The sequence below is a fragment of the Adiantum capillus-veneris genome, chromosome 7 (genome assembly GCF_014529385.1).
Source record: "Adiantum capillus-veneris isolate H3 chromosome 7, ASM1452938v2, whole genome shotgun sequence".
Taxonomy (NCBI): Eukaryota; Viridiplantae; Streptophyta; class Polypodiopsida; order Polypodiales; family Pteridaceae; genus Adiantum; species Adiantum capillus-veneris.
Window position 1 is genome coordinate 82861010 of NC_140937.1, and position 23127 is coordinate 82884136.

At 46.0% G+C, this 23127-nt stretch overlaps 1 protein-coding gene across 7 annotated transcripts in view; it reads left to right on the top strand.

Annotated features, from left to right (window-relative positions):
• LOC147454129 (Tetratricopeptide repeat (TPR)-like superfamily protein) overlaps positions 1-23127 on the top strand; it is a 131576-nt gene that overhangs the window by 20724 nt on the left and 87725 nt on the right. For 6 of the 7 annotated variants that reach the window (XR_015188594.1, XR_015188595.1, XM_086516141.1 and 3 more), the window contains exons 3-7: positions 19918-20059; positions 20148-20264; positions 21168-21576; positions 21678-21716; positions 22086-22219. Coding sequence is in view for 5 of the 7 variants with exons in the window: in XM_086516141.1 (XP_086372267.1) it covers positions 19918-20059; positions 20148-20264; positions 21168-21576; positions 21678-21716; positions 22086-22219 (841 nt within the window). In the remaining 2 variants the exon portion in view is untranslated. The remainder of the gene's footprint in view (positions 1-19917; positions 20060-20147; positions 20265-21167; positions 21577-21677; positions 21717-22085; positions 22220-23127) is intronic. The other variant, XM_086516138.1, reaches the window with a different exon arrangement.

Below are 23127 nucleotides of genomic sequence, written 5' to 3' on the forward strand. Positions count from 1 at the left end.
AGGGCTGATCTGGCGTTTTATGCAAAAACGCCAGGGCTAATGATTGTTGCTGAAAACATTGGCTAATCTGGGAGCAAATCGCTGAGGTTGATGTTCCTCCTCCACTAAACGCTAGCCAATCTGAGATAAAACCCTAGGCTGAGTGCTCCCTTTAAGGGCGGAACTTTGGGTTATAAACCAACTAAGGGCTAGTTCCCTGCAAATAAATCATAAAGATGATTTTGACCAGAGGTCAGTTTCTGGGTGAAACTGTTGCACATCTGCCCCCGGGAATCCGATCAATGTGGGGAATGGTTCGTTGGATTCTTGTAATCTAAAACTATATACACGTCATGCCAGATGTCCACCGTAGTGTAATAACATCTGACAAAACGCGTGTACAAACCATTTATGGAAGAGGGTTCCAAAATTGGAGAACCTAATCCAATGGACTCGTCCGGATATGCAGGTCGTGCGAACATGCTCACAAAATTTCCGGTACTAATCCGACTAGGATTCTAGACACTCCTATCTAAGAGTAGGGGAAAATTGACTCTGGCAGTCGATGAAGCATGTCCATGTGGCACATAGAGCCATGTGCATGTGACACGCCTCGTCATCACTTTGTGACATTTCCCCCTCAAATAATTGTAATCGCCCTCGATTACGCTTGCAAAACCAGCCAAAGGACATAAACTTTCTTCATTAGACACTGACTCTATGTACTGCACTAGACACCAATCCAACACTTCTACCAAGACATTAGTCATTGATTGTAGCAGGGCTACAGTGTCACTTCATAGGATAGACAGTTGGACAGTTGGTTACAACTGGTCTGGTTCACACTGGACGGACCTTGTGGGCTGGGGAGTGACATGTGGCAGTGCAGTACCTACGGTGGTCTAGTGGACATCGTGGCCAGGTCACCACATGGCTGACATTTATGAGCCGTTGGTGGCCCTTTATTGTGTTACATATGAGTAGTAGCGGTGGGTCATTGGATTATCTTCTTCACCTTTGGTCCAGCATCGTCCTCTAGATCAGTGAGTCTATTCACAGAGCACATCTTCACCATCCATGCACATCTGAGCCTCGACACCCCCATTGTACTTGTGAATCCTGGGCTGGACCTGAGTGTGCTGCCACGCCAGAGTCTTGTATTAGTCTTTGAGATAATCGAGTCATACGTTCTGGTCTGCTGTTGTGTCTTTGTGAGCTCTGTTGACGTCTATTGTTTCCTTTCTGTTCAGTCTGGGTGAGGGAGATTCAGTCTGTTTGAGTGAGATTGTCATGCACATTGCACTGAGGACCACCCATCGTAGAGAGCACGACACATTATCTGCGCTACAGGTGCTCTCATTTTGGCGATCACGGTGGGACCTCACATGAAGTCTCACTCTCTGTGGAGATACAAATCGTGAAGCTAGTTCGTTGTTACCGAGATTCGCCCCTTTGCTTGCATTTGGGTTGCTAGTCTGTTGGTCTGGTCCTCTCTCGCCCTTGTCCAACCAGTCCTCGTCGTCGTCTCTGGTCCTCGTCTCTCGTCCTGGTCCTCGTCTCTGGTCCTCGTCTCTGGTGCTGGTCTAGTCCCTAGTCTCTGGTCTTGGTCTAGTCCCTAGTCCTTGTCCAGTCCTTCTCGCCTTGGTACAATTCTCCTCGTCTTGGTCCAGCTAGGTGGTCTAGTCATTGGTGGTCCTGGACCAGGTGGTCTGGTCATTATCCTCACTTGTCCTAGTCTAGACCTTTGTTGTTCAGCCCACAGTTAAGGGCCCCTTTTTGCCAAAGTTGGTTGGATTGGTGGTCACTGCATGACACATACAAGGCGGTCAGTCGAGCGTCAAAGCGCACGACTGAGCCCTCTGAAGTACTATCACAGAAGAGAACCTTTGACACCTTGTAGAAGTCCATCAACCTCATCACCTATACCTACACATACAACATCACCCATTCCTTCATCCGGTTTTGCATCTTCTCGATCACCTTCTCCAGTAAAGCTCTCTCCTATTCTGCTACAGCAGGCTATTGTGCAACAGGCTACACAAGGGGCCATGGAGCCGTTAGCTAGTGTTTTGGCCAAGGTAAATATCAAGTTCCCTACCTTCAAAGGACTTTCTTCGGAAGATGCTGACGACCATGCACTGAGGTTCGTATCTCTCTGTAGAGGACGTGGTCTTAACAGAGAAGATGCTTATGTGGTACTTTTTCCATCCACCTTGGACGGCTTAGCAGACAAATGGTACAGCCAGTTTGCAGAGAACCATTTTGCAACTTGGGCAGCCTTAAGACAGCAGTTCTGTGCAGCTTTCAGGCCAAGTGACTACCAGGAGAAGGTGTTGGATGAGTTGGCCAACATGGTGCTCAAGCCAGAGGAGACGTTTGCAGAGCTTATGACTAAAACTAAGTCGCTGGTGGCCAAGCTCCCCCAACAACTCGGTGAATTCATGGTTAAAAAGTGGGTGGAGAAGGCGCTTCCCAAAACTTCTCAGCAAAAAGTCCGAGAGAGTCTCCGACCCGACGCCACTCTCGAGGAGTTCATCGCAACTGTTACTAGGATAGAGGGGGCTAGGAAGCTGTTCAACAACTCCCTTCCCATAGAAACTCCTCCTGGGTTTTCGGAAAGTAGTCCTGCTGATCCATTGACTTCCTTGCGTAGGGAACTTGAAGCCCTGAAACTTCAACGCACTCTTCAAGAGGAGAAATCAACTCCATTTAGACAAGAAAAGTCCCTACATCATGAGGCTTTGGATCAAATCAAGAGAGAGCTAGAAGAGCTTTGGGCGCAGCAGGAGACTAAGGCTATGGTATGGTGCAGCTCATGCCACTCTCCAGGACACCCTCCACTGGATTGTCCCCTTCGGGTTTACTGCCATTTCTGCGAAAAGTCGGGGCATGAAGGCAAGGATTGCTACTACCTCAAGGGGTTGCAACAAATACAGCAAAGTCTTGGTCCTAGTTTTCAACAAGGGCAAGCACCTGCATCCAACATGGTCTCTCCATGTGGCCATCCACACCACATGCCACCTTTATTGTCAGCCCCTCCAATGCAAGGTATGCAAATACTTTTCCGTCTCAGAGCTTTTATCACACCCATGCTCCCTCATCACCTCAAAGCTTCTATGCCTCCACCTCAAACTCAATGCACCAGGAGCAAGGACCACCTCGCCCTTCAGCTCGCCCTTTGAATTGGCCCATTTTGTGCTACAGATGCGGGGAATATGGGCATTACCAAAGCAAATGCCCCCTGCCAGAAGGGTCCCCTCCTTGTCGTCATTGCCCTGAAACGAAGGATCACTACAGTAAGGATTTCCCTAAACTTCGTGCATCCACGACTTCGAACTCAAGTCAAAGCCAGAATGAGTTTGCCTTTCCCAAGCTCAACTTGATAGTAGTGAGCACTGTTTCTCAGCCGCCCCCTTCTACCTACGTGGTTACCTCTCAAAATAAGTTGCCGCAGTTGGCAGAGGAGCCATCAGGCGTCCTCACTTGGGCCTAGAGAGCCGCTCTCGGTCTTAGCATTCCATCAAGTTCAACTCCCCCACACATTGTCACACCAGTGGATACCCTGCCTGTAGCTGTTAACAAGCCATCCCCTAGTGCCATGAAAGAATCCAAATCTTTACTCTCAGATATTGATGAAGCTTTCTTGGAAGCAGTTTCCGATCTACAGAAGATCAAAGTACCAGAGGAACAACAACAGGTAGAAAAAGCGAAGCGTACAGCAGAGACAGTCTTGAAGAACACTTTCCAACAAGTGTCCCTCTATGACATGTTGCGGCTAGATGCGAATTTCAGAAGTGACACCCTTGCAGTTATTCAGTCACTTTACCTTGGAGCAGGTCCTAGTGGCGGGCACCTCCCAGTGCGACTGTCAGAGTCCTATATGATATCCAATCCTGCTGCTCTACTCACGGATTATAGAAGCCCTCGCCTGATAGTGTCCGTTTTGGGTCGGCATTTCTCAGGAGTGATAGTGGATGGTGGATCTGGCATCAACCTGATGCCCGAGTTCACTATGTTAGCTCTAGGTCTACAGCCTACTCGACCTGCTCCCTTCACAGTTACATTGGCCGATCAACGAACAATATACCCAGTGGGCATCGTGGACAATGTGCCTCTGCAGGTACAAAACTTTACTTTTAACTTGGATTTTGTGGTGGTTCGTCTTCCCCAGGTTGAGGGCGGATTTCCCTTGCTTATTGGAAGACCATGGTTGCGACACACTAAAGCACTCCACGATTGGGGAAACGATGCAATGTGGATACATACTTCTGGCTCCCCGATGCAACCGATTCTCTTAGAAGGAGGTATGGATCCCGTGGTGCAGCAAGTTTCTTTGTCAATGGAAACCAATCCTGAACATGAACAGCCTACTCCACCTGACGGGTCGGATGAGTATCTGTTGGAATGGATGGATGCTACCAAGTCTATGCCTTGTTATGGAGTCTCTATTCACTGTTTGCCTGAAGGTACACCCTTTTCAAATGTTTCCATAGTTACAAAACTAAATGAGCCACCTGAGCCTTTGAAGAAGCAGAGAAGCAGGAAGAAATCTCCTCTACAGGAGTTCACTACCCTCAAACATCAACCCCTTTGGTGTCTCTTTCTTCTTCGACCAGAAGAAAGCTCTCCTCTGTGTCTAGCAAACTCCATTCTCAGAGCCCGTCCTGCAAGATGAATTCCAAGATCTTGATAGCTGTCTTGCTCATGATAGCGGTCTGCTCCTTACTTGTACCTATCTACCCTTACCCCCTCGACCTTACCCACAATCAGAATGTCCACATCCTTCGGGTTCACAGTTGTGGCAAAGAGATCATTAAGAGCGCCGAACATTGTTGTTCCCATCATCTACATGAGAGTCACCAAAACAATAGAGAGCAGGCACTAATGTTCTCCCCTGCTACTGTAGGCTCCTGGCGGCAGGCCCTCCATTGGTGCTGGCTCCTACAGAATCCTCCCTTGGTGCAGGTTCCTGCATTTCGTTGTTCATCAGATGGAATTGTCGCGACCGCTTGTCTACCCCTAGCCCTCTCCCTACCTTCCTCGCCCTCGCCCTCGCCGCCCTCGACCTCCCACCCACCTATCTCGCCCTCGCCCTCGCCCTCCCCCTCCCCCTCCCCCTCCCACCTACCTACCCCTCGCTCTAGCCCCCCCTCCCAACCCCTCGCCCTAGCCCCCCTACCTACCCCCTCGCCCTCGCCCTTCCCCTCCCACCTACCTACCCCCTCGCCCTAGCCCCTCTACCTAACCCCTCGGCCTCGCCCTCCCCTTCCCCCTCCCACCTACCTACCCCCTCGCCCTAGCCCCCCTACCAACCCCTCGCCCTAGCCCCTTTACCTACCCCCTCACCCTCGCCCTAGCCCCTCTACCTACCCCCTCGCCCTAGCCCCCTACCTACCCCCTCACCCGAGCCCCTCGCCCTAGCCCCTCTACCTACCCCTCACCCCCTCGCCCCTAGTCCTAGCCCCTCTACCTACCCTCACCCCCTCGCCCCTACCCACTCGCCCTCGCCCTAGTTCCCCTCACCCCTCCTCCCTAGTCCCTCCCCCTCATCTCCTCGCCCTCCCCTTACCCACCCCCTCTCGCCCCTAACCACTCCCCCACTCACCCTCGCCCCTACCCTCCCCCTCACCCCCTCCCCCTCGCCCTCGCCCCCACCCCCACCCCCTCAACCTAGTCCCTCCCCCTTCCCTCGCCCCTACCCCCTACTCAGCCCTCCCTACCCTCGCCCCTACCTACCCGTTCCACTCGCCCCTACCCACCCCCTTCACCCTCGCCCCTACCCACCCCCCCTCGCCCCTACCCTCTCCCTCCCTTGCCCTCGCCCTAACCAACCCCCCTCGCGAAAACTAGAGATTGATGTCAACATGGATAGATATGCTGCAGGCAAGGCACCTGCCTCTATGCTAGCTGAACAAAACATTCCAGCAGCATTGGGTCGAAACGAAATTGTGGAGGCAACAGTGAATGACATAGATCATAGTAATCTGAAGGTGAGGAGTGGGCACTCAGCGGGGCCCAAGGAGACTGGAGGATCACAAAAGGCTCAGCAAGTTTTTCCCCCAACACCCCGCATGATCAGCCGGCTCTATGCTTTCACTTGGTTGCCATCTTGTTGCTGTGAAGGCCTTTCCGTTCTGCCATCATGATGGAGCTTAACCCTATAGCTTAACCCTATTTGCGGTGTTACTCGGGCATATGGTCATCCATCTTTTCGAGAAGAGTAATTGTTGGCAAAAGTGTGGCACGTTCATTTGCAACTGCAATCATGAACTAGGCTATGCAATCATACATATTGGGTTCCTACCTAGTTAGAAGCTTAAGGCGATTGCAAGGAGTGCAATGTTTTTTTAACTCCACTTTTGAGGTATGTAAGGTCATGGGCCTAACATCTGCTTCAAGAAAGATGTACGGATGCAGTACCTAGTGGTTTTCCTTCACAATTTTTTCAGCATTCCTCTCACCGAGACGGTGAGCGGTCTTGTGGCGGGCAACCTGTAGCAGGGCTACAGTGTCACTTCATAGGATAGACAATTGGACAGTTGGTTACAGCTGGTCTGGTTCACACTGGACAGACCCTGTGGGCTGGGGAGTGACACGTGGCAGTGCAGTACCTATGGTGGTCTAGTGGACATCGTGGCTAGGTCACCACATGGTTGACATTTATGAGCCGTTGGTGGCCCTTTATGGTATAACATATGAGTAGTAGCGGTGGGTCATCGGATTATCTTCTTCACCTTTGGTCCAGCATCGTCCTCTAGAGCAGCGAGTCTATTCACAGAGCACATCTTCGCCATCCCTGCACATCTGAGCCTCGACACCCCCATTGTACCTGTGAGTCCTCGGCTGGAGTTGAGTGTGCTGCCACGCTAGAGTCTGTATCAGTCTTTGAGATAGTCGAGTCATATGTTTTGGTCTGCTGTTGTGTCTTTGTGAGCTCTGTTGACGTCTATTGTTTCCTTTCTGTTCAGTCTGGGTGAGGGAGATTCAGTCTGTTTGAGTGAGATTGTCACGCACATTGCACTGAGGACCACCCACTGTAGAGAGCACGACACATTATCCGCGCTACACTGATCAATCACATTTCTTCAAGGGTTTGAGATACAAATCTTGATTATTGTAACCATTTAGCAATCACACCTAGACTGTGCTGATCTTTTCATGGATGTCTTGATCTACTAAATCTTGTTACTATCAGATTCATATCCTTTCATTTCACATTTCAATCAAGCAAACCATGCCCTTGATCTGAATTTTTTGAGGAACCATCCGTTGATTTCCATGCTTCATCGGAAACCTCTGATGAACGTGTGTTTGGTTCCCTAGGTTCGTTTGGACCCTCTGATGCACTATCATCCGATTCCCTTTCTGCTGTGGAGTCCTTTGATGAGCTTTCATCCGGTTTCCCTAATTCATTCTCGTCATTGGAAGACTCTTGCCTTGTTGAGGTGGACACTAATTTGTCCACAGGACTAGTTAATGAGCCGGCATGCATTTCAAAACCTTGCTTAGCATGTCCCATAAATCTTTGAATAGACTTAGACTTCTGTTGCAGACAATACTGTCGAATCTCTTTTGGCAAACCACAACAAAACCGCTCAATCTGGTCCCTCAAAGCGACCCTTTGAAACGAGGACATTAGCAAGTAGGTATCCCAAAACCTCTGGCAATAGTCATCCAATGTATCTTTCTTAGTCATTCTTAGATGATGCCAAGTCGCGATGACATCTTCTTCATATTCTTCTGAAATCCAAGTTGACGTGAAAATTTTCTTGAATTTTACCACGTCGTAGGTGCTTCTTTGGGTAACAACAGAGTAGACCACATGTCTGTGCATTTCCTTTCAAGTAAGATGCTGCCCTTCGCACCTTGGAGCATTCCGAGAACCGACCTTCTGAGAAAGCGACGTCAAATGGTGTATAAACTCAAGGGGTCGATGGGCGTCTTGGTAGCCTGAAAACGTGGCAAACCTGACGGCATGACCCCCTTCCTTGAACTCCTTGGTCTTCTTGCTCATCGTTTACTATCAGAAGAGGACAAACTCTCTTCCTTTGAACTGCTAGATAGCCTCGCATGCCTTCTATACTTTTCAGAAATCTGCTTTTCTTGCTTTTTCTTCGCTTCTTTTTTCTTTTCTCATCATCACTGGAACTAGAGGATGACGAACTGTCGAAACTGTCTGAAGACGAAGAAAAATTTGGGTCATCCTCGAAACGACCACGCTTCTTGGATCTGCTTGTGTCACAAAGTGATGACATGGCTGATAGCAAAAACCCTAATTTCTGCCAGGAACCCTAAAATTCTTGCAAACCCTAATTTCTGCCAGAAACCCTAATTTCCGGAAATCGCGGAGGTTGATTTTTTTTTTGGGAAAATGATGAGCGACACGAATCTTGCTTTAAAAAAAAACAAAAAAAAGAGAAAAAGACTCTCTAAGAGAGAGAGAGAACTGATGCTTTTTATTTTAAAAGCTTTTGGGGCTCTGCTTTTGGGTATCCCTTGTACCTTTAAATTAGTGGTGAGCGCTTCACTTCTCAGAGCATCTGGACACAGAGTCTGAGAGTGAAACCCTAACCGCTCTCTTGTACTTTGATGATTGATTGATACAAAAAGAAATACCGAAAGGGGCGCCAGTCTTTGGGGCCAATATCTCTAGGCACGGAACTCCGCCGTGCCAGTGCAAATCTATTGTGATCTCTGAATTGTTTTGAAGTGGTTATTTGGTGCTGTCGCGGTTGATTCTTGACTTGGAGTGTCCAAGTCTGTTACAGTGGTATCAGAGCACGGCCGATTTCTCTTCTACGGGAAATCCGATCCCCGAATTTTTTTTTCCGCGGCACCTATGGCTTCAGGCAATGATCAGTCGACTCCCTCTGCATTTGGAGATGGGCGTAGGGATCACAACGAAGATTCCGGCAGAGTATGGCCCGCCTCGGCCTACTCAGGCGGAGCAAAGAGAGATGGAGCGTCGTGAATTGATTGGCGATGCAACAAAGATGATGCTCAGTTTTGCCAAGGACCCGAAGAAGGCAAAATATATGAACCAGACCTCTTTGGAAAAGGTACAGATGGAGTGGCAAAGAACCACAACACCACTCCCGAAACCCGCTCTCAAGAAACCTTTTGCCTCCAAGAAAATATACGGAGAAGGAACTGGAGAACGTGGTTGATGCACGGATTGCTCAGCTTTTTGACGTGCAAAAGAAAGGCAAAAAGCACGGCAAAAAGCAAAAGAAAGGCACTGACTTCTCGGGATATTTGGGTCGTCGGTCGACAATTGCCAAGGCAAAGAAATTGAAGAAGCGCGTCAAGTTTGAAGACCTACCCAGTTCTTCTTCTTCTTCTTCTGACAGTTCTTCTAGCTCTTCAGACTCGAGCGAAGATGTTGCTAAATTGGCTTTATCTTACAGAAAAATAATTCTAAATGAATTATTGGATTTATAAGTGAGAGGGTTTTCTCGCTTGGAACACCAAGGAAAAATAATTCTAAATGAATTATTGGAATTTTAAGTGAGAGGGCTTTTCTCACTGTAGAGATCCGAGTACAGAGTATTCCTAGTGCGTCATTCAAAGTAATGACGGGAGCACTGAGAACGGGAATATCTGTAAGGCCACCAGGAACGGGTAATTCTAATGCGTCATATCGGATGGGTGACAGGGAGCATCGGAAAGAAGTATCCGACCATCCGGGAATGGACATCTCTGATGCGTCATAGGATGGGTGACATAGAGCATCGCGAAGGAGATTGTACCGTAAGTTCGGTAGGAAAGGATTAGGTGATGGGTATTCTTGATGCGTCACAAGGTGGGTGACGGGTGCATCGGAAAGGGAATATCCATAGTCGGGAGGAAATTCCGAACTGTGTTAGAATTGTGCACAAGGAAAAGCAAGCACTTGAATGAACATGGGTTCAGAGGAAACTTTGAGGAAAAACAGATGCATTCTGAGAAAGCGGGATTGCTTTTCGGGAAAGCAGATGCTTTCCCGCGAGGAAGTCTATGCCTGCATTGCAATTGTGCATGTGATTGCATCCAGGGACGCCTGGGAAGTGCTGTGAAAGCATTGTTTTTAACTTATAAGGTTTTATTGAGTTTTTGGGCAGGCTCAGACTATTTTTAAAATACGCCGACCGCCCACTTAATAAGTGGGCAGCCATCTGATAAATAAGGCAACAGATCAGCCAGCGTTTTCTCTCTCTCTTTTTCTGGCAAAACAGGAAAAAAAAAAGAATTTTTTTTTTTGGAAAAAAAAAAAAACGGCCGCGATCTCTACGCGAGCAGCTATTCGTGCCCGTGGCTAGGAGCTATAAAAGCATCACATGCCCTCACTCAGAGAGGAGGACCAATCTTTGCAAGGAGGAGATGCTACTGTAGATTTCAACCGTAAAGAAGACGTTGTCGGTGATGCCCATGGCTGCCCCAAGTGTACCAGATGTCGCCAAGACCCAGTGCGTGAGTTCCCTCGCGAAGAAGTGCCTACGAAGCGTGTTTCCATCGCGACAAGTTGCTGTTTTTCTCTGTTTTCAGCCCATAAACGTCGTAGACGGGGCTGAGTTACGAGAAGGAACCCGAGAACACACCTCTTTTGTGTGTAGGATTGGAAGAGAGTATTTTCTATGGAGAGATCTCTTCCGAGGAATTGCTTTTCGAGATTCGAGTTGCGTTTCGAGCGTCGAGACTTTGAAGGTAATGATTTTCATGTTCTTATCTTTGAGTATTTGATTGCAGTTGTACTTCCTCTTCGTGAGGGAGTAGGAGCAGAGGAAGGCATGAGCCTCTGCAGGAGAAAAGCGCTCTGAGGAACTAGAGCCAGATCAGCCCAAGGGTTTCGTATCAGAGTTTGGGAAGTAGATCCACGGATCGGAGAGAGGTAGTCTCTCAAGTTGTGATCCGGAAGTTGGGATTCCCAAGTAAGGACTTCGTGTCCGGGAAAGCAGAGTTGTTCTGCGGGAAGAGGACTTTGGAAAGAGAGTTGGAAAAGAGTTTCAGGGATGCCATGCCCTGAGTCTGGAAGGTGAGATCCAGAGGCGAGAACCTTGATTCTCGAGGAATTGGAATAAGGAACGGAAGGTCCTTGGAATAGGGTTTTGCCCTAGGAATCGGAAGCTGAGGCTTCCGGGAACCATCAAGTTTTATTCTAGAACGAACGTGGTAATACGTTCGGTTCAAGTGCTTGTATAGACTTCTCCTCAGCAATAAAGATACTATTACGGGGGGGAGACCAACCCATCTTCTGGTCCCAAGTATTGTGTCGATCTTCTCACTCTCTATCTCATTCTCTATCTCTCTCTCGATTTATTTATCTATATCCTCTGGCTTCAGTAATAAGTGATAAATCCTATTTATCCGAATGTATTTTATATTGTTATGCGCTCCCGTTTGTGACAGTGGTATCAGAGCCTGGTCTCCTCTCTTTCTCTGTAAAGGAGGACGACTCTGGGAAGATACGGGAAGAAGCCATGACAAGCCAAGAGAGAAGTAAGGAGGCGGAACCCTAAGTCCTGCAAGGAAAAGCTCGCAGAGTTGGAAAAAAAACAAAATTCTCTTTGCAAGACGTCGACACAAGGCTTGGGATTCTCTGAGAAGGCGACAAGAGCATGATGCTCAAGAACCTAGAGAATCCAAGCAGCGCAATGCTCGAGATTCTTCAGAATCCAGAAAATATCCATGAACGTCAATCTAGAGCCATGAAATCCAGTCATTCTGGGAAGGATATGAAGAAGGTCTTTAGACCTCAGAACACGCCGGTCAAGTTTGATACTTTTGACGGATGGGAAGATGTCCCAAAAGCTAACGCTTTCATTTGCCAGTTTGAAGTTGCCTTTGCAAACGGCAATTTTTGAAAAAGCGTCGAAGATGAGGCATGTGATTAAACACCTCAAGGGGATTGCAAGTACTTGGTGGTATACCAAAGCTCTGCAAGGAACTTACAACAAGACTTGGATTCAATTCAAGGCTGAATTATTTGACAAATTTTTTTTCCTCTATGCTTTGAAGAAGGCATCCAAGAAGATTGGGATCGGTTTGCCCAATAGGAACACTAGTGAGTCAAAGCAAGTAGTGGTTCACTCTTGCCAAGGTAGCTCCATTCTTGATCCTCTCTGAGGAAGGAAAGATGAACAAATTTAACGAAGGACTTTTGCCCGAATTTGTAAACCCATCTGCAAGATACTTTGCAGCAGATGGTGGAGTCAGCAATACAAAGCTGAAAGTGTACACCTTAGTGTACATAGAATCCAATCTCCGTGGTGAGACGGGAAACATTGAACACAGAAAGTTTAGAGTAAGGGAATTAAATCTAACTCCTGAGTTCTTGAATAGCAGACCCTTGAACTTTAAGTGAGAGGGTAGGTTTTTAATCAAAGTTACATCTTTGAGGAAATCATAAAGTGCATTATGCTTGTTTGCTCTTTTGCACGATGTATGGTTGTGTCTAACCAGGACAATCACTCTCGAGTGTTTATGAGAGTAAGGTTGAGTCAGAACATTGTTTATACGATGAACTGCTTTGCTTAACCATCCGGAAGGTCCATGATTGATCTAGTATCCGGTAGTTCTCCAACAAATTACCTGCTATTGCGGGTAGGAAATTATGAAGGACCCATTCTGAGTTTTCAAGCAAAGAAAAGCTTTCATGAAGCTTGAGTACTCTTTAAGCCCACACCCCCTACCCGGTAAGGGAAGATATGGTAGTGCTTTTTGCACAAGTAAATGAACACTCTCTTTACGAGGGAAGGAACAAGCGACGACTACAACCTGTGCTTGAGAAATCCAAGGATTAAAATCCTAGATTATTTGATGAGCGGGTTTTGCTCTAAGATGGAGCCAAGGGATCGTCAAGTTGAGCGTCTTTGCTCTAAGGATCTTACGAAGGGAAGGTAATTTCCCAAGCTCACTGAAACTTAGGTACACCTTTGGGTACATGGATAACACACGAAGATGCAGACCTATGCTAAGGAATGGCTCTTGAGCGTCTTTTTGAGCGCAAGGATATTCCGACACGAGAATCTACGGCCGCGATCTCTACGCGAGCAGCTATTCGTGCCCGTGGCTAGGAGCTATAAAAGCATCACATGCCCTCACTCAGAGAGGAGGACCAATCTTTGCAAGGAGGAGATGCTACTATAGATTTCAACCGTAAAGAAGACGTTGTCGGTGATGCCCATGGCTGCCCCAAGTGTACCAGATGTTGCCAAGACCCAGTGCGCGAGTTCCCTCGCGAAGAAGTGCCTACGAAGCGTGTTTCCATCGCGACAAGTTGCTGTTTTTCTCTGTTTTCAGCCCATAAACGTCGTAGACGGGGCTGAGTTACGAGAAGGAACCCGAGAACACACCTCTTTTGTGTGTAGGATTGGAAGAGAGTATTTTCTATGGAGAGATCTCTTCCGAGGAATTGCTTTTCGAGAATCGAATTGCGTTTCGAGCGTCGAGACTTTGAAGGTAACGATTTTCATGTTCTGATCTTTGAGTATTTGATTGCAGTTGTACTTCCTCTTCGTGAGGGAGTAGGAGCAGAGGAAGGCATGAGCCTCTGCAGGAGAAAAGCGCTCTGAGGAACTAGAGCCAGATCAGCCCAAGGGTTTCGTATCAGAGTTTGGGAAGTAGATCCACGGATCGGAGAGAGGTAGTCTCTCAAGTTGTGATCCGGAAGTTGGGATTCCCAAGTAAGGACTTCGTGTCCGGGAAAGCAGAGTTGTTCTGCGGGAAGAGGACTCTGGAAAGAGAGTTGGAAAAGAGTTTTAGGGATGCCATGCCCTGAGTCTGGAAGGTGAGATCCAGAGGCGAGAACCTTGATTCTCGAGGAATTGGAATAAGGAACGGAAGTTCCTTGGAATAGGGTTTTGCCCTAGGAATCGGAAGCTGAGGCTTCCGGGAACCATCAAGTCTTATTCTAGAACGAACGTGGTAATACGTTCGGTTCAAGTGCTTGTATAGACTTCTCCTCAGCAATAAAGGTACTATTACGGGGGGGGGGGGGGGGGGGGACCAGCCCATCTTCTGGTCCCCAGTATTGTGTCGATCTTCTCACTCTCTATCTCTCTCTCTATTTATTTCTCTATATCCTTTGGCTTCAGTAATAAGTGAAAAATCCTATTTATCCGAATGTATTTTATATTGTTATGCGCTCTCGTTTGTGACAGAAGAAGACAGGAAAAGCAAAAAGCGAAGCAAGAAACAACGTTTCGGAAAGGGCAAGAAAAAGGCAAAGAAGGCTACATCTCGCCCAGTGAGTGACGGTTCTATTGAGGACTCGTCTACAGACAACTAAGATTCTGATGATGGAAACTTTTATGCGAACAAGAAGCATTTTACAAAGCTAACCAGTATGACTTTCTCGAAGATAAAAGCAAGAAAGTCTGAGAGTTTAAGGAAGGTGACCACTCGATCAAGTTTGATACTTTTTCAGGATAATCGGATGCTTTGAAGGCTGTCTTTTTTCAGCAGTTTGACATCGCTTTCGCGGGAGGACGCTATTCAGAGCACCCCAAGATTCGGAGAGCTGCCTCTTACTTAAAGGGGAATGCTCGTACTTGGCGTCCACGCTTCTATTAAACAAGACTGCGCCATTTATATGGCTGAAATTTAAGAAGCTTTTTATTTCTTCTTGGTTGGCGCAAGAATATGAACGAAATATACGAGCTGCTTGGAACCATCTTCGGATGACCAAGAAAGACACAATCAATGCTTATTGTGAAAGATTCTGGAGCTCTTTTCTACTCGCCTCTTTATTCAAGATCATCTTGTTCAGAGAATAGATTGAACGGTTTACCTTGGGTCTACCTACAGAGATCCGAGATCACTGCTTGGAATAGAAGTCAGCTTCTATTTAGGAGTTGATGAGTCATGCGAAGCGGGGCTTTGCCATTCACTCTGGCAGTTTGACCTACCCCACAGATAAGGCCATGACACAACGAGCCGAACAGACTTCTGGGAATGAAAGTAGAAAGAAAAAGAGCAACCTAGAGAAAAAAAGATGCATGACCCAAGCTTACTTCTCAGGAGAGAGCTCGCTTCATCAGAGAGGGGAAGTGCTTTGGATGCGGGCAACATGGACATATCTCCGCGAAGTGCCCTTAAAAGGCACAGAAAGAACAGAATGATAAAGATGACCACATGTGTGAGAGTTCGAGAGCAACTGAGGAATGTGGCAGAAAAGGGCGTGGGACCTGCATCGAATCTAATGAATGAAAGTACAAACTTTGCCGCTTTTGTGGCAAAGTGAAGGATCAGGAAGCGCTTTTGAACGAGCCAAGGCCAACTTCTTTTCACTTGGAATTGGCGGCTCGATTTGGAAATTACGCCCAACAGACTGACGCCACAGGCGGAGGTAGTTCGATTGGCAACCGGATGAAATGTTGCCATTACACCGAGCATTGGCAAACTTTGTTTGCAATGACAGGGGTGTTCAGGGCGCGCGAGTGACGTTCTACTCGGGATCCCTTGGTACCACAAAAACTACGCCGTGGTTGACTGCCGGGCCGAGAAACGACTTTGATAAATGAAGGTCTTAGAGATTGTACTTGATGAACTTCAGTTTGTTACTCATTCTTTTGAGAGAGAATTGAACGCTGGATAAAGTTTGAATATGTTTTGACCTGATCAAAAGAACGCCAAGATTTTTCTCCACACTCATGCCGATTGCTTTTCAGAGGGCCTGAAGATCAAACCATTGATCTGATACCTGGAAGCACCCCCCCGAATCGGCCACCTTACTGTGTGAGCCGAGTACAGAATGAAAAGATTATGAGCCCAGTGAAAGACCTCTTGGAAAAGGGTCTTGTCTAGCCTAGTACTTCACCGTATTGGTCTCCAGTGTTGTTGGTTCTTGGAGAATCTGCATCGATTATAGAGCTCTCAACAAATCACCATGAAGAACAGATTTCCGATTCCTAGGATCGATGATATACTCGACAGGTTACAGGGATCCTCGTGCTTTAGCAGTATTGACTTGAAGAGTGGATATCATCAGATCAGGATAGCACCGAGAGATGTCTACAAGACAACTTTTCGGACGACTTTTGGGTTATTTGAGTTTTTGGTGATGCCTTTTTGCTTAACCAATGCTCCTGCGACATTTAACCGGATGATGGACAGGATTTTTCGAGAGTACAGGGTATTTGTTGGCACTTTCTTTGACGATATCTTTGTTTTCTCCAAGAATGAGGCAGAACACAGAGATCATCTTCTTCAAGTCTTTCGGGCATTACGATATCACACGTTGGTGATTAATGCAAAGAAAAGTGATTTTTTTCCTACCAGAGATACACTTTTTGGGACACATTGTGTCAGCACAACAGGAGTGCAAATGGACCCGGCCAAGATGTGTCACTGCGGCATTGCTACCACCATGAAAGGGGTAGAGAGATACTTCTTTTGGCCGTGACTCAAAAAGGACATGGAAGAGTTGTGCGCAGTATGCCAGAAGGTCAAGTTTGACAGGGATTGTTACAGCCTTTACCCATACCCACCCGCCCCTGGAAAAGTATTGCAATGGATTTCATGTTTGATCTCCCGAGAACACAGAATGATCACGATGATTTTCCGATTACATGGCACGTCTTAGACGATTGTCTCCGACAGAGACCCCAGATTTATGAGTTTGTTTTGGAAGGCAATTCGGGAGAACATTGGCACGGAGTTGCAGTTCTCGTCATCGTTCCACTTGCAGACTGACGGGCAATTTGAGATTGCCAATTCAGTGATTTTAGATTTATTGAAGTCTTGTATCTCGGATCAAAAGACTCAATGTAAAAAGAACTTACCTTTGGTGGAATTTGCCTACAATAACACGATACACTCTTCGACGGGGAAGACGCCATGTGAGATTGTTGAAAGTGCTGCGAAGGTTCCATCCTTCCTGAGCATGAAAATTAGATATTTGAAGCGGATGAATATTCGTGAGATTTGGATATGGCTATTGCCAAGGTTAGCGAGATTTTGCAGGAGTCTCAAGAACGACAGAAAAAGGCAGCGGATCGCCATCGTGGCGACTTGAAATTGAAGGAGGATGATTGGGTGCTCTTACTTTTGAGAAGGCACGCCTACGAAAGAAAAAGGGAAAGGAGAGGCTTTTTCCAAAGCTTAGTATGTGATACTACGGATCTTTCCAGATCACTGACAAGATAACTGATGTCTCCTTCCGATTGAAACTGCCAGATACTTGGAGGATTCATAATGCATTGCATGTGAGTCTCTTGAACCCTGGTAAGGGTGATGTGCCTGATGATGGGGAGCCTGATGAGCAACCCGAAGTGGAAGAAAACGAGGAGATCCTTGTTCCTGAACAGATTTTGGCACATAACGATACGAAGAAAGGTAAAGTCCGAAGGCGGTTCTTGGTTTAGTTCAAGAACTTTCTTGCATTTGATGCGAAGTGGATGGAGGAGGAGGACCTAGCAGATACTCCTCGGATTGTGAAAGTTTACCTCGATGTTTTGGTTAGCATAGTCTACTCCAAACGGAACCCAGAAACTCAGCTTGGCCGAAGATCTGGTGCAGTGGGATGCACAAGAGGGGAGTTACTCCGCTCCTTTGTTAACAGATGCCTCGATTTTGATACTAAAGTCACTGATGTCTCTTTGAGCTTCAGGGATATTGAGACCTGACAGTATTCTGCTCGATGACTTTATGAAATGGAATTCCTGATAATGATACTGATTTGTTCTTGACTTCTTGTGAGTGCAGGAACTGATAGACGAAATGATTGCAGCATTTTGGTCAGATTGATCTCGAATAGACATGGTTGCAATAGGGGTTAGTCAATCGAACCTCGATGAGGTCCCGATTGGACCTAGATGTGATTGCTAGCTACATTGCCGATAAATCATGGTCTAAGATCCGAATGAATGTTGAATGTCATGTGATGTTTGGTGATGTCCTGTGATGTTGTGTGATGTGACTGTCGATTTTGTACATGTGCTAGATGTGTGTTCCTAGTACGTAGGTACTAACAGTCAGTGTCTGCTAAGACGGTTTATGGCTTTTGTCGGTTTTGCAGGCGTAATCGCGGTCGATTACAATGCTTTCAAGAGGGGGGTATGTCACAAAGTGATGACGTGGTGGATAGCAGAAACCCTAATTTTTGCCAGAAACCCTAAAATTCCTGGAAAGCCTAATTTCCGGAAATCGTGGAGGTTGATTTTTTTTTTTTTTTGGACAATGATGAGCGACGTGAATTTTGCTTTTTAAAAAAGAAAAAAAGAGAAAAAGACTCTATAAGAGAGAGAGAGAACTGATGGTTTTTATTTTAAAACCTTTTGGGGCTCTGCTTTTGGGCATTCATTGTACCTTTAAATTAGTGGTGAGGGCTTCACTTCTCAGAGCATCTGGACGCAGAGCCTGAGAGTGAAACCCTAACCGCTCTCTTGTACTTTGATGATTGATTAATACAAAAAGAAATACCGAAAGGGGCGCCAGTCTTTGGGGCCAATATCTCTAGGCACAGAACTCCGCCGGGCCAGTGCAAATCTATTGTGATCTGTGAATTGTTTTGAAGTGGTTATTTGGTGTTGTCGCGGTTGATTCTTGACTTGGAGTGTCCAAGTCTGTTACAACTTGCCATCTGAAAGTCGACTTCCAGCCCAAATAACTAGGGAAATTTGCCGATTTCCTCTTCTGTCGAGAGCGCTTCTAGCCTTTTATTATCTGATTCATTTTCTTTTCAAGAGCTCTGTCCAACTCTTTGTGCGTGTACAATCTCCAGTTTTCTATGGTCGACTGTCTCTCAACTTCCTTCCCGATTTGAGAGGAGAATCAATGGCCTCTCGCCATCTCCTGTGAATCTTATCCATCAGGTAGGTCTTCAGATGCTTCACATATTTTGGGTTCTAGGAGTACTTCATCAATCTTTTTACAGAGTTGTCAACTTGTAGTTGACGTTTGTACGTCGCTCTCGCAAAGTTCCCCGCCAAAAATTTGCCTAAATCTTCGTTGTTTTCTTCAATTCTCGTGTCGACTTTGCTTCACCTCCTTGTAGTGAGGGGTTGTCTTTGTCAGGTTCTCCGCAGACCAAAGATTGGCGCCCCTTCTGGTATTTTGTTATTATTGCTCGCGGCAACAATACAACTCCCAAAGGTCCTTTGCTCTCGGACCCTGCGTCAAGATGCTCTGCAGAGTGAGGCCCCAGGGGCTCTTATAAACTTAGAAGGGTTGCCCAAAAGCAGAGCCCCAAAAAGCTCCAAATCAAAAAGCATTAACACCAAAAGCACTTGCTAAAAAAAGCCTTGTGCAAATCTGCCTGCAACCAGCCAGCGTGATTTACAGCTGTGCCAGGTCAGCAGTCAGTGCAAATCACGGGATTCCGTACAACTGCCACTTCATCATGGTCCCCCAGAGATCAAGCTTTCGTGTTTTAGGTTTTGGGCCCCTCAGCCGGTGCTCCGTAAGCTCTTCAAGTTGTAGGGAACTAGGATTTTTTAGAAAAAATCCCTTATTTTAGGCCACTCGGCCAATCTTTATCTGTTCTTGGGGGTTCAGTTTCCCTTGTCCACTGGGTCATTTCTCTTCCAGTTGGGCATGCCACGTCATCACTATGTGACAGGTGCTCACTATGGACGATATTGGGAACCTCCCGTCTGGATGAATTATATGTTTGAGTCACAATCCTATGGTTTTCCAGTCCCCATATGTATATAAATACACAATGGAATGTTCTATTGCTTGTTGATGGTACCTGAGGCTCCAGTGTAATTAACTCTCTATATCACTTTGGTGCCAAAAGAGCACTGCACCTGGCAGATTTATGCCGGTGCCACATGATAAGTTCATTCCCATTTTTTGCCACCTATTGCCGCTGATTGTATCAATTCTGCATTGCTCTGTGTATTTTCTTCATTGTATCATTTGATAACGCTGTACATGGTTCGAGAGCATCAAGGGCAGGCTAACACGCTAAAGAATATGTTTTCTATGATCTGGTTTTTATAAGAAATGTCTATGCAGGGAGTCAGCAATGCTGTGGGCTTGCAATTTCAATTTGCAGCTAGCAAATGCATTGACTACTGAGGGAGATTTTCGAAGTGCGATCAGATCATTGGAATCTGGTTCGAGTCTTGCCTCTAAAACTGGACGACTTGACCTGGAGGTAGATAGTTTGCCCAGTCTTAAAGCTATTTTTTATCAAAGGTGTGGCAAGGAATCTTAACTTGTTTTCTTCCTGTTAATATGTACAGATGGTTTTTGCTACATCCATGCTTCATGTGCATTTAATGCAGTGGGAAGATACCAGTTTAGTACAACAGGCTGTTGTCAAATGTGATGAGATTTGGGATTCTATGTCTTCAGACCAGGTGAATCTATAATGCTTTAAGCAGTTGAGTAATTTTCTGTAAGCGTAGTCTCGGCTTCAAGTCAACAAAGCTCTCCCCAGTTACTCTCCTATTAGTGCCATTTACGGCAACCTAACTCAGACCAGACACATGGAATCCCGACATCTTTTGCATTGGCGTCTCCTACTGTTAATTCTGAAATTGATCCTTAAAACTATTTTCTCAAAATGATGATAGGCACGTTTCTGGCAAATTTTGTTAAGGAGGAAGGTTGTTATTTTTGATAATGAAACTTTGTTCAGGCATCTTGTCGAGCTAGTCAAGACTTATATGGTGAACATGGAAAAACATTGTGGTGTACTGAAGTCCCTAAATATTAATGATGGGAAGCACACTCGAACTTTGCCACATTCTTTAGTCTCTAGACTTGAATTCTTATTTTAGTACTTGTCTGTAGTCTGCTTGAAGAAAAAGTTTGATTTATCTTGAACTTGCTGTCTGTTTGAGATTTTAGAACTCTTCATCTGCCCAGTAAGGTCGAACCATGTATGCTTGGTGTTTGGACAATAATTTGAGGTTTTGAAATGTCAGACTATAGCTTCGCATGTAGAGGCCTCAAGCGTAGCATTTTAGCTTTTTGATTTGCTATCTCAGTATATGAGCTTGTTGTTATGTGTCTACCTAGTTAGACACTTCAGTTTTATAGTGGAGAGCTTGTGGTCCAGGAATGGATAATGGTTGCCACTATCTCATGATACAGAATGGTTAGCATACTGTAGGGGTTGTGTACCAAAAACATTTTAAAGAGGGGACGTTTGCACGTTCCTATATAGTACTGTTTTACTGAGAATTAGGTACATGTGCTTGATGTTTAAAGACCACAGGAAACGTGCATATAAAATTTATGGCTTTTGTCTTTTGCAGAGAAAAGCATGCTTTGGTCTCCATTTGTACAATGAGCTACTGCATACATTCTATGCGCTACGCATATGCGATTATAAACAGGCTTCATTACATGTTGAAGTCTTGGATACAGCTTTGAAAGACAGACTGCCTTCAGAGACAAGTGCTACAGCTGTGGAGCAAGCATGTACATCTCACGAAGCACATATAGATGGCCAATTTCCTGGTTGCCAAAGTAACATGAGCAAGAATTTCAACGCAATCTTTATTACTAGCTTTGAGCTAGGACCAGCACCTCTTGGCGGGGAATGGCTACCTAAGGGTGCTGTATCTATTTTGGTTGATTTAATGGCAGTGATGTGTGCCCGTCCCAAGGGCTTGTTTGAGCAATGCAGCAAGCGCCTCATTTCAGGACTAAGCCGAGCACAGGGTAAGATTTTTCTTTTACGAAAAAAGGCCCCTCAAATCACCTTCAAGCTGTCTTGAGCTATTTTCAGAGTTCTGATTTATTATCTTCTTTCTTCCAATCAGATGATTTGCAAAAGCTTGGGATCACAACAGCTGCAACTGGTAAGCTTCTAGTTCACACACTTCTTTGGTCTTTTTGCATGAGGGTATTACAGAGCCCTTGAACATCCATGGACAAAGTATGTAGACACATAAGTTGCAAAAACATTGCTTCGTGTTCAATTTTCGTATGCAGCTATGGGGCAGCTTGTATGTTTTGCAAGTGGTCAAGCTAATAATTTATTGCGGTTCTACTGTCATTTCTTGGCTCTGCCTCCCTTGTTAGCAAATTGAAAGTGCAACTTGCTCTGGAATAGCTCAAATTTTGTTGGATGTTTTGGTCTCTCCTTGTAGAGAAGCAGTTAACTTTTCAAGGTGTAGTTTGAGGCATCTGGCAGTGTAGACTTTGTGACGTTCTTTTGGATTTTACAGAGGTGGATTTACAACATTGGGCTATATGGGTCTCTGGTGTTTACTTGATTTTGTTACTGCAATTGCTCGAAAACAAAGTGATCATTGATCTCACGAGAACAGAGTTTGCAGAAGCACAAAAGGTTAAATTCGAGGTTCTGAGGTGCAAATTTGCGTCAAAATCTTTTCTATATCCTTAACAAGTAATTTTGGTTTTTATTTAGATGTTGCCTGTAGAGAAATTCGACTTATTTCTCTGTTTTTTGAGTCGTCTGAAAATTTATTATTTGCTTCAAATTTTGATTACTTCCAAGCAATTATGAGAGGAGTCCAGACGTGCTGAAGATTTACCAAGGAGTAGGAAAGGTAGATAGGAGCCAGTGGAGGTGGATACCCTATTTATGCAGAGTCATAGAGAATAAAGCAGGTCATTTAAATCTTTCTAAGTATCTTTCAGCCTCAGCCTTGTTTGGGAGGGGTCTGGACCCACGCTCAGCTCATGTGGTTACCTTAGGTTTGCAGTTGTCCAGCTTGGCCTACATCCCGTCTCCTTGTTTGGGTCTCATCCAGTCTCACCTTTCAAAATCCATCGTAGATTGACTTGGCACATGGTGTTTGCTCCGATCCTTTTGTCCTTGCCCGGTGCTTGTTGGCATGTTCCATGTGTGAACCCTCTCCAAGTCCCTCATCATCCCATAAGGCATCGAGCTTGTGCTAGGCAGATCACCCCTAGGACCCAACATAGAGGGGGTGGCGGTGCATCATGCTTGAAGTGATCCCACTTGTCTAGGCTAGCCAATCAAATGGATCTCTAAGCCCATTTGAAGGAACTTGGTGGTCTTGTCATGGCAATGCATGAGCTGTTATATAGGCATGTGTGCACAAAAAGGGGCCGAAGTGCTGCTAGCAAATTGCGTTGCTGAAGGTCTCAACTTGACATTTAAGCCAATGAGAATATCTGCTTGAACTGCACCCAACTCTAGGTGCTTGGTTCTCATTGAGAAGGCCCGACCTCCATCCAGTGGAATGTCCCAAAGAAAAGCTAACGCAAACTTCAAGGCCT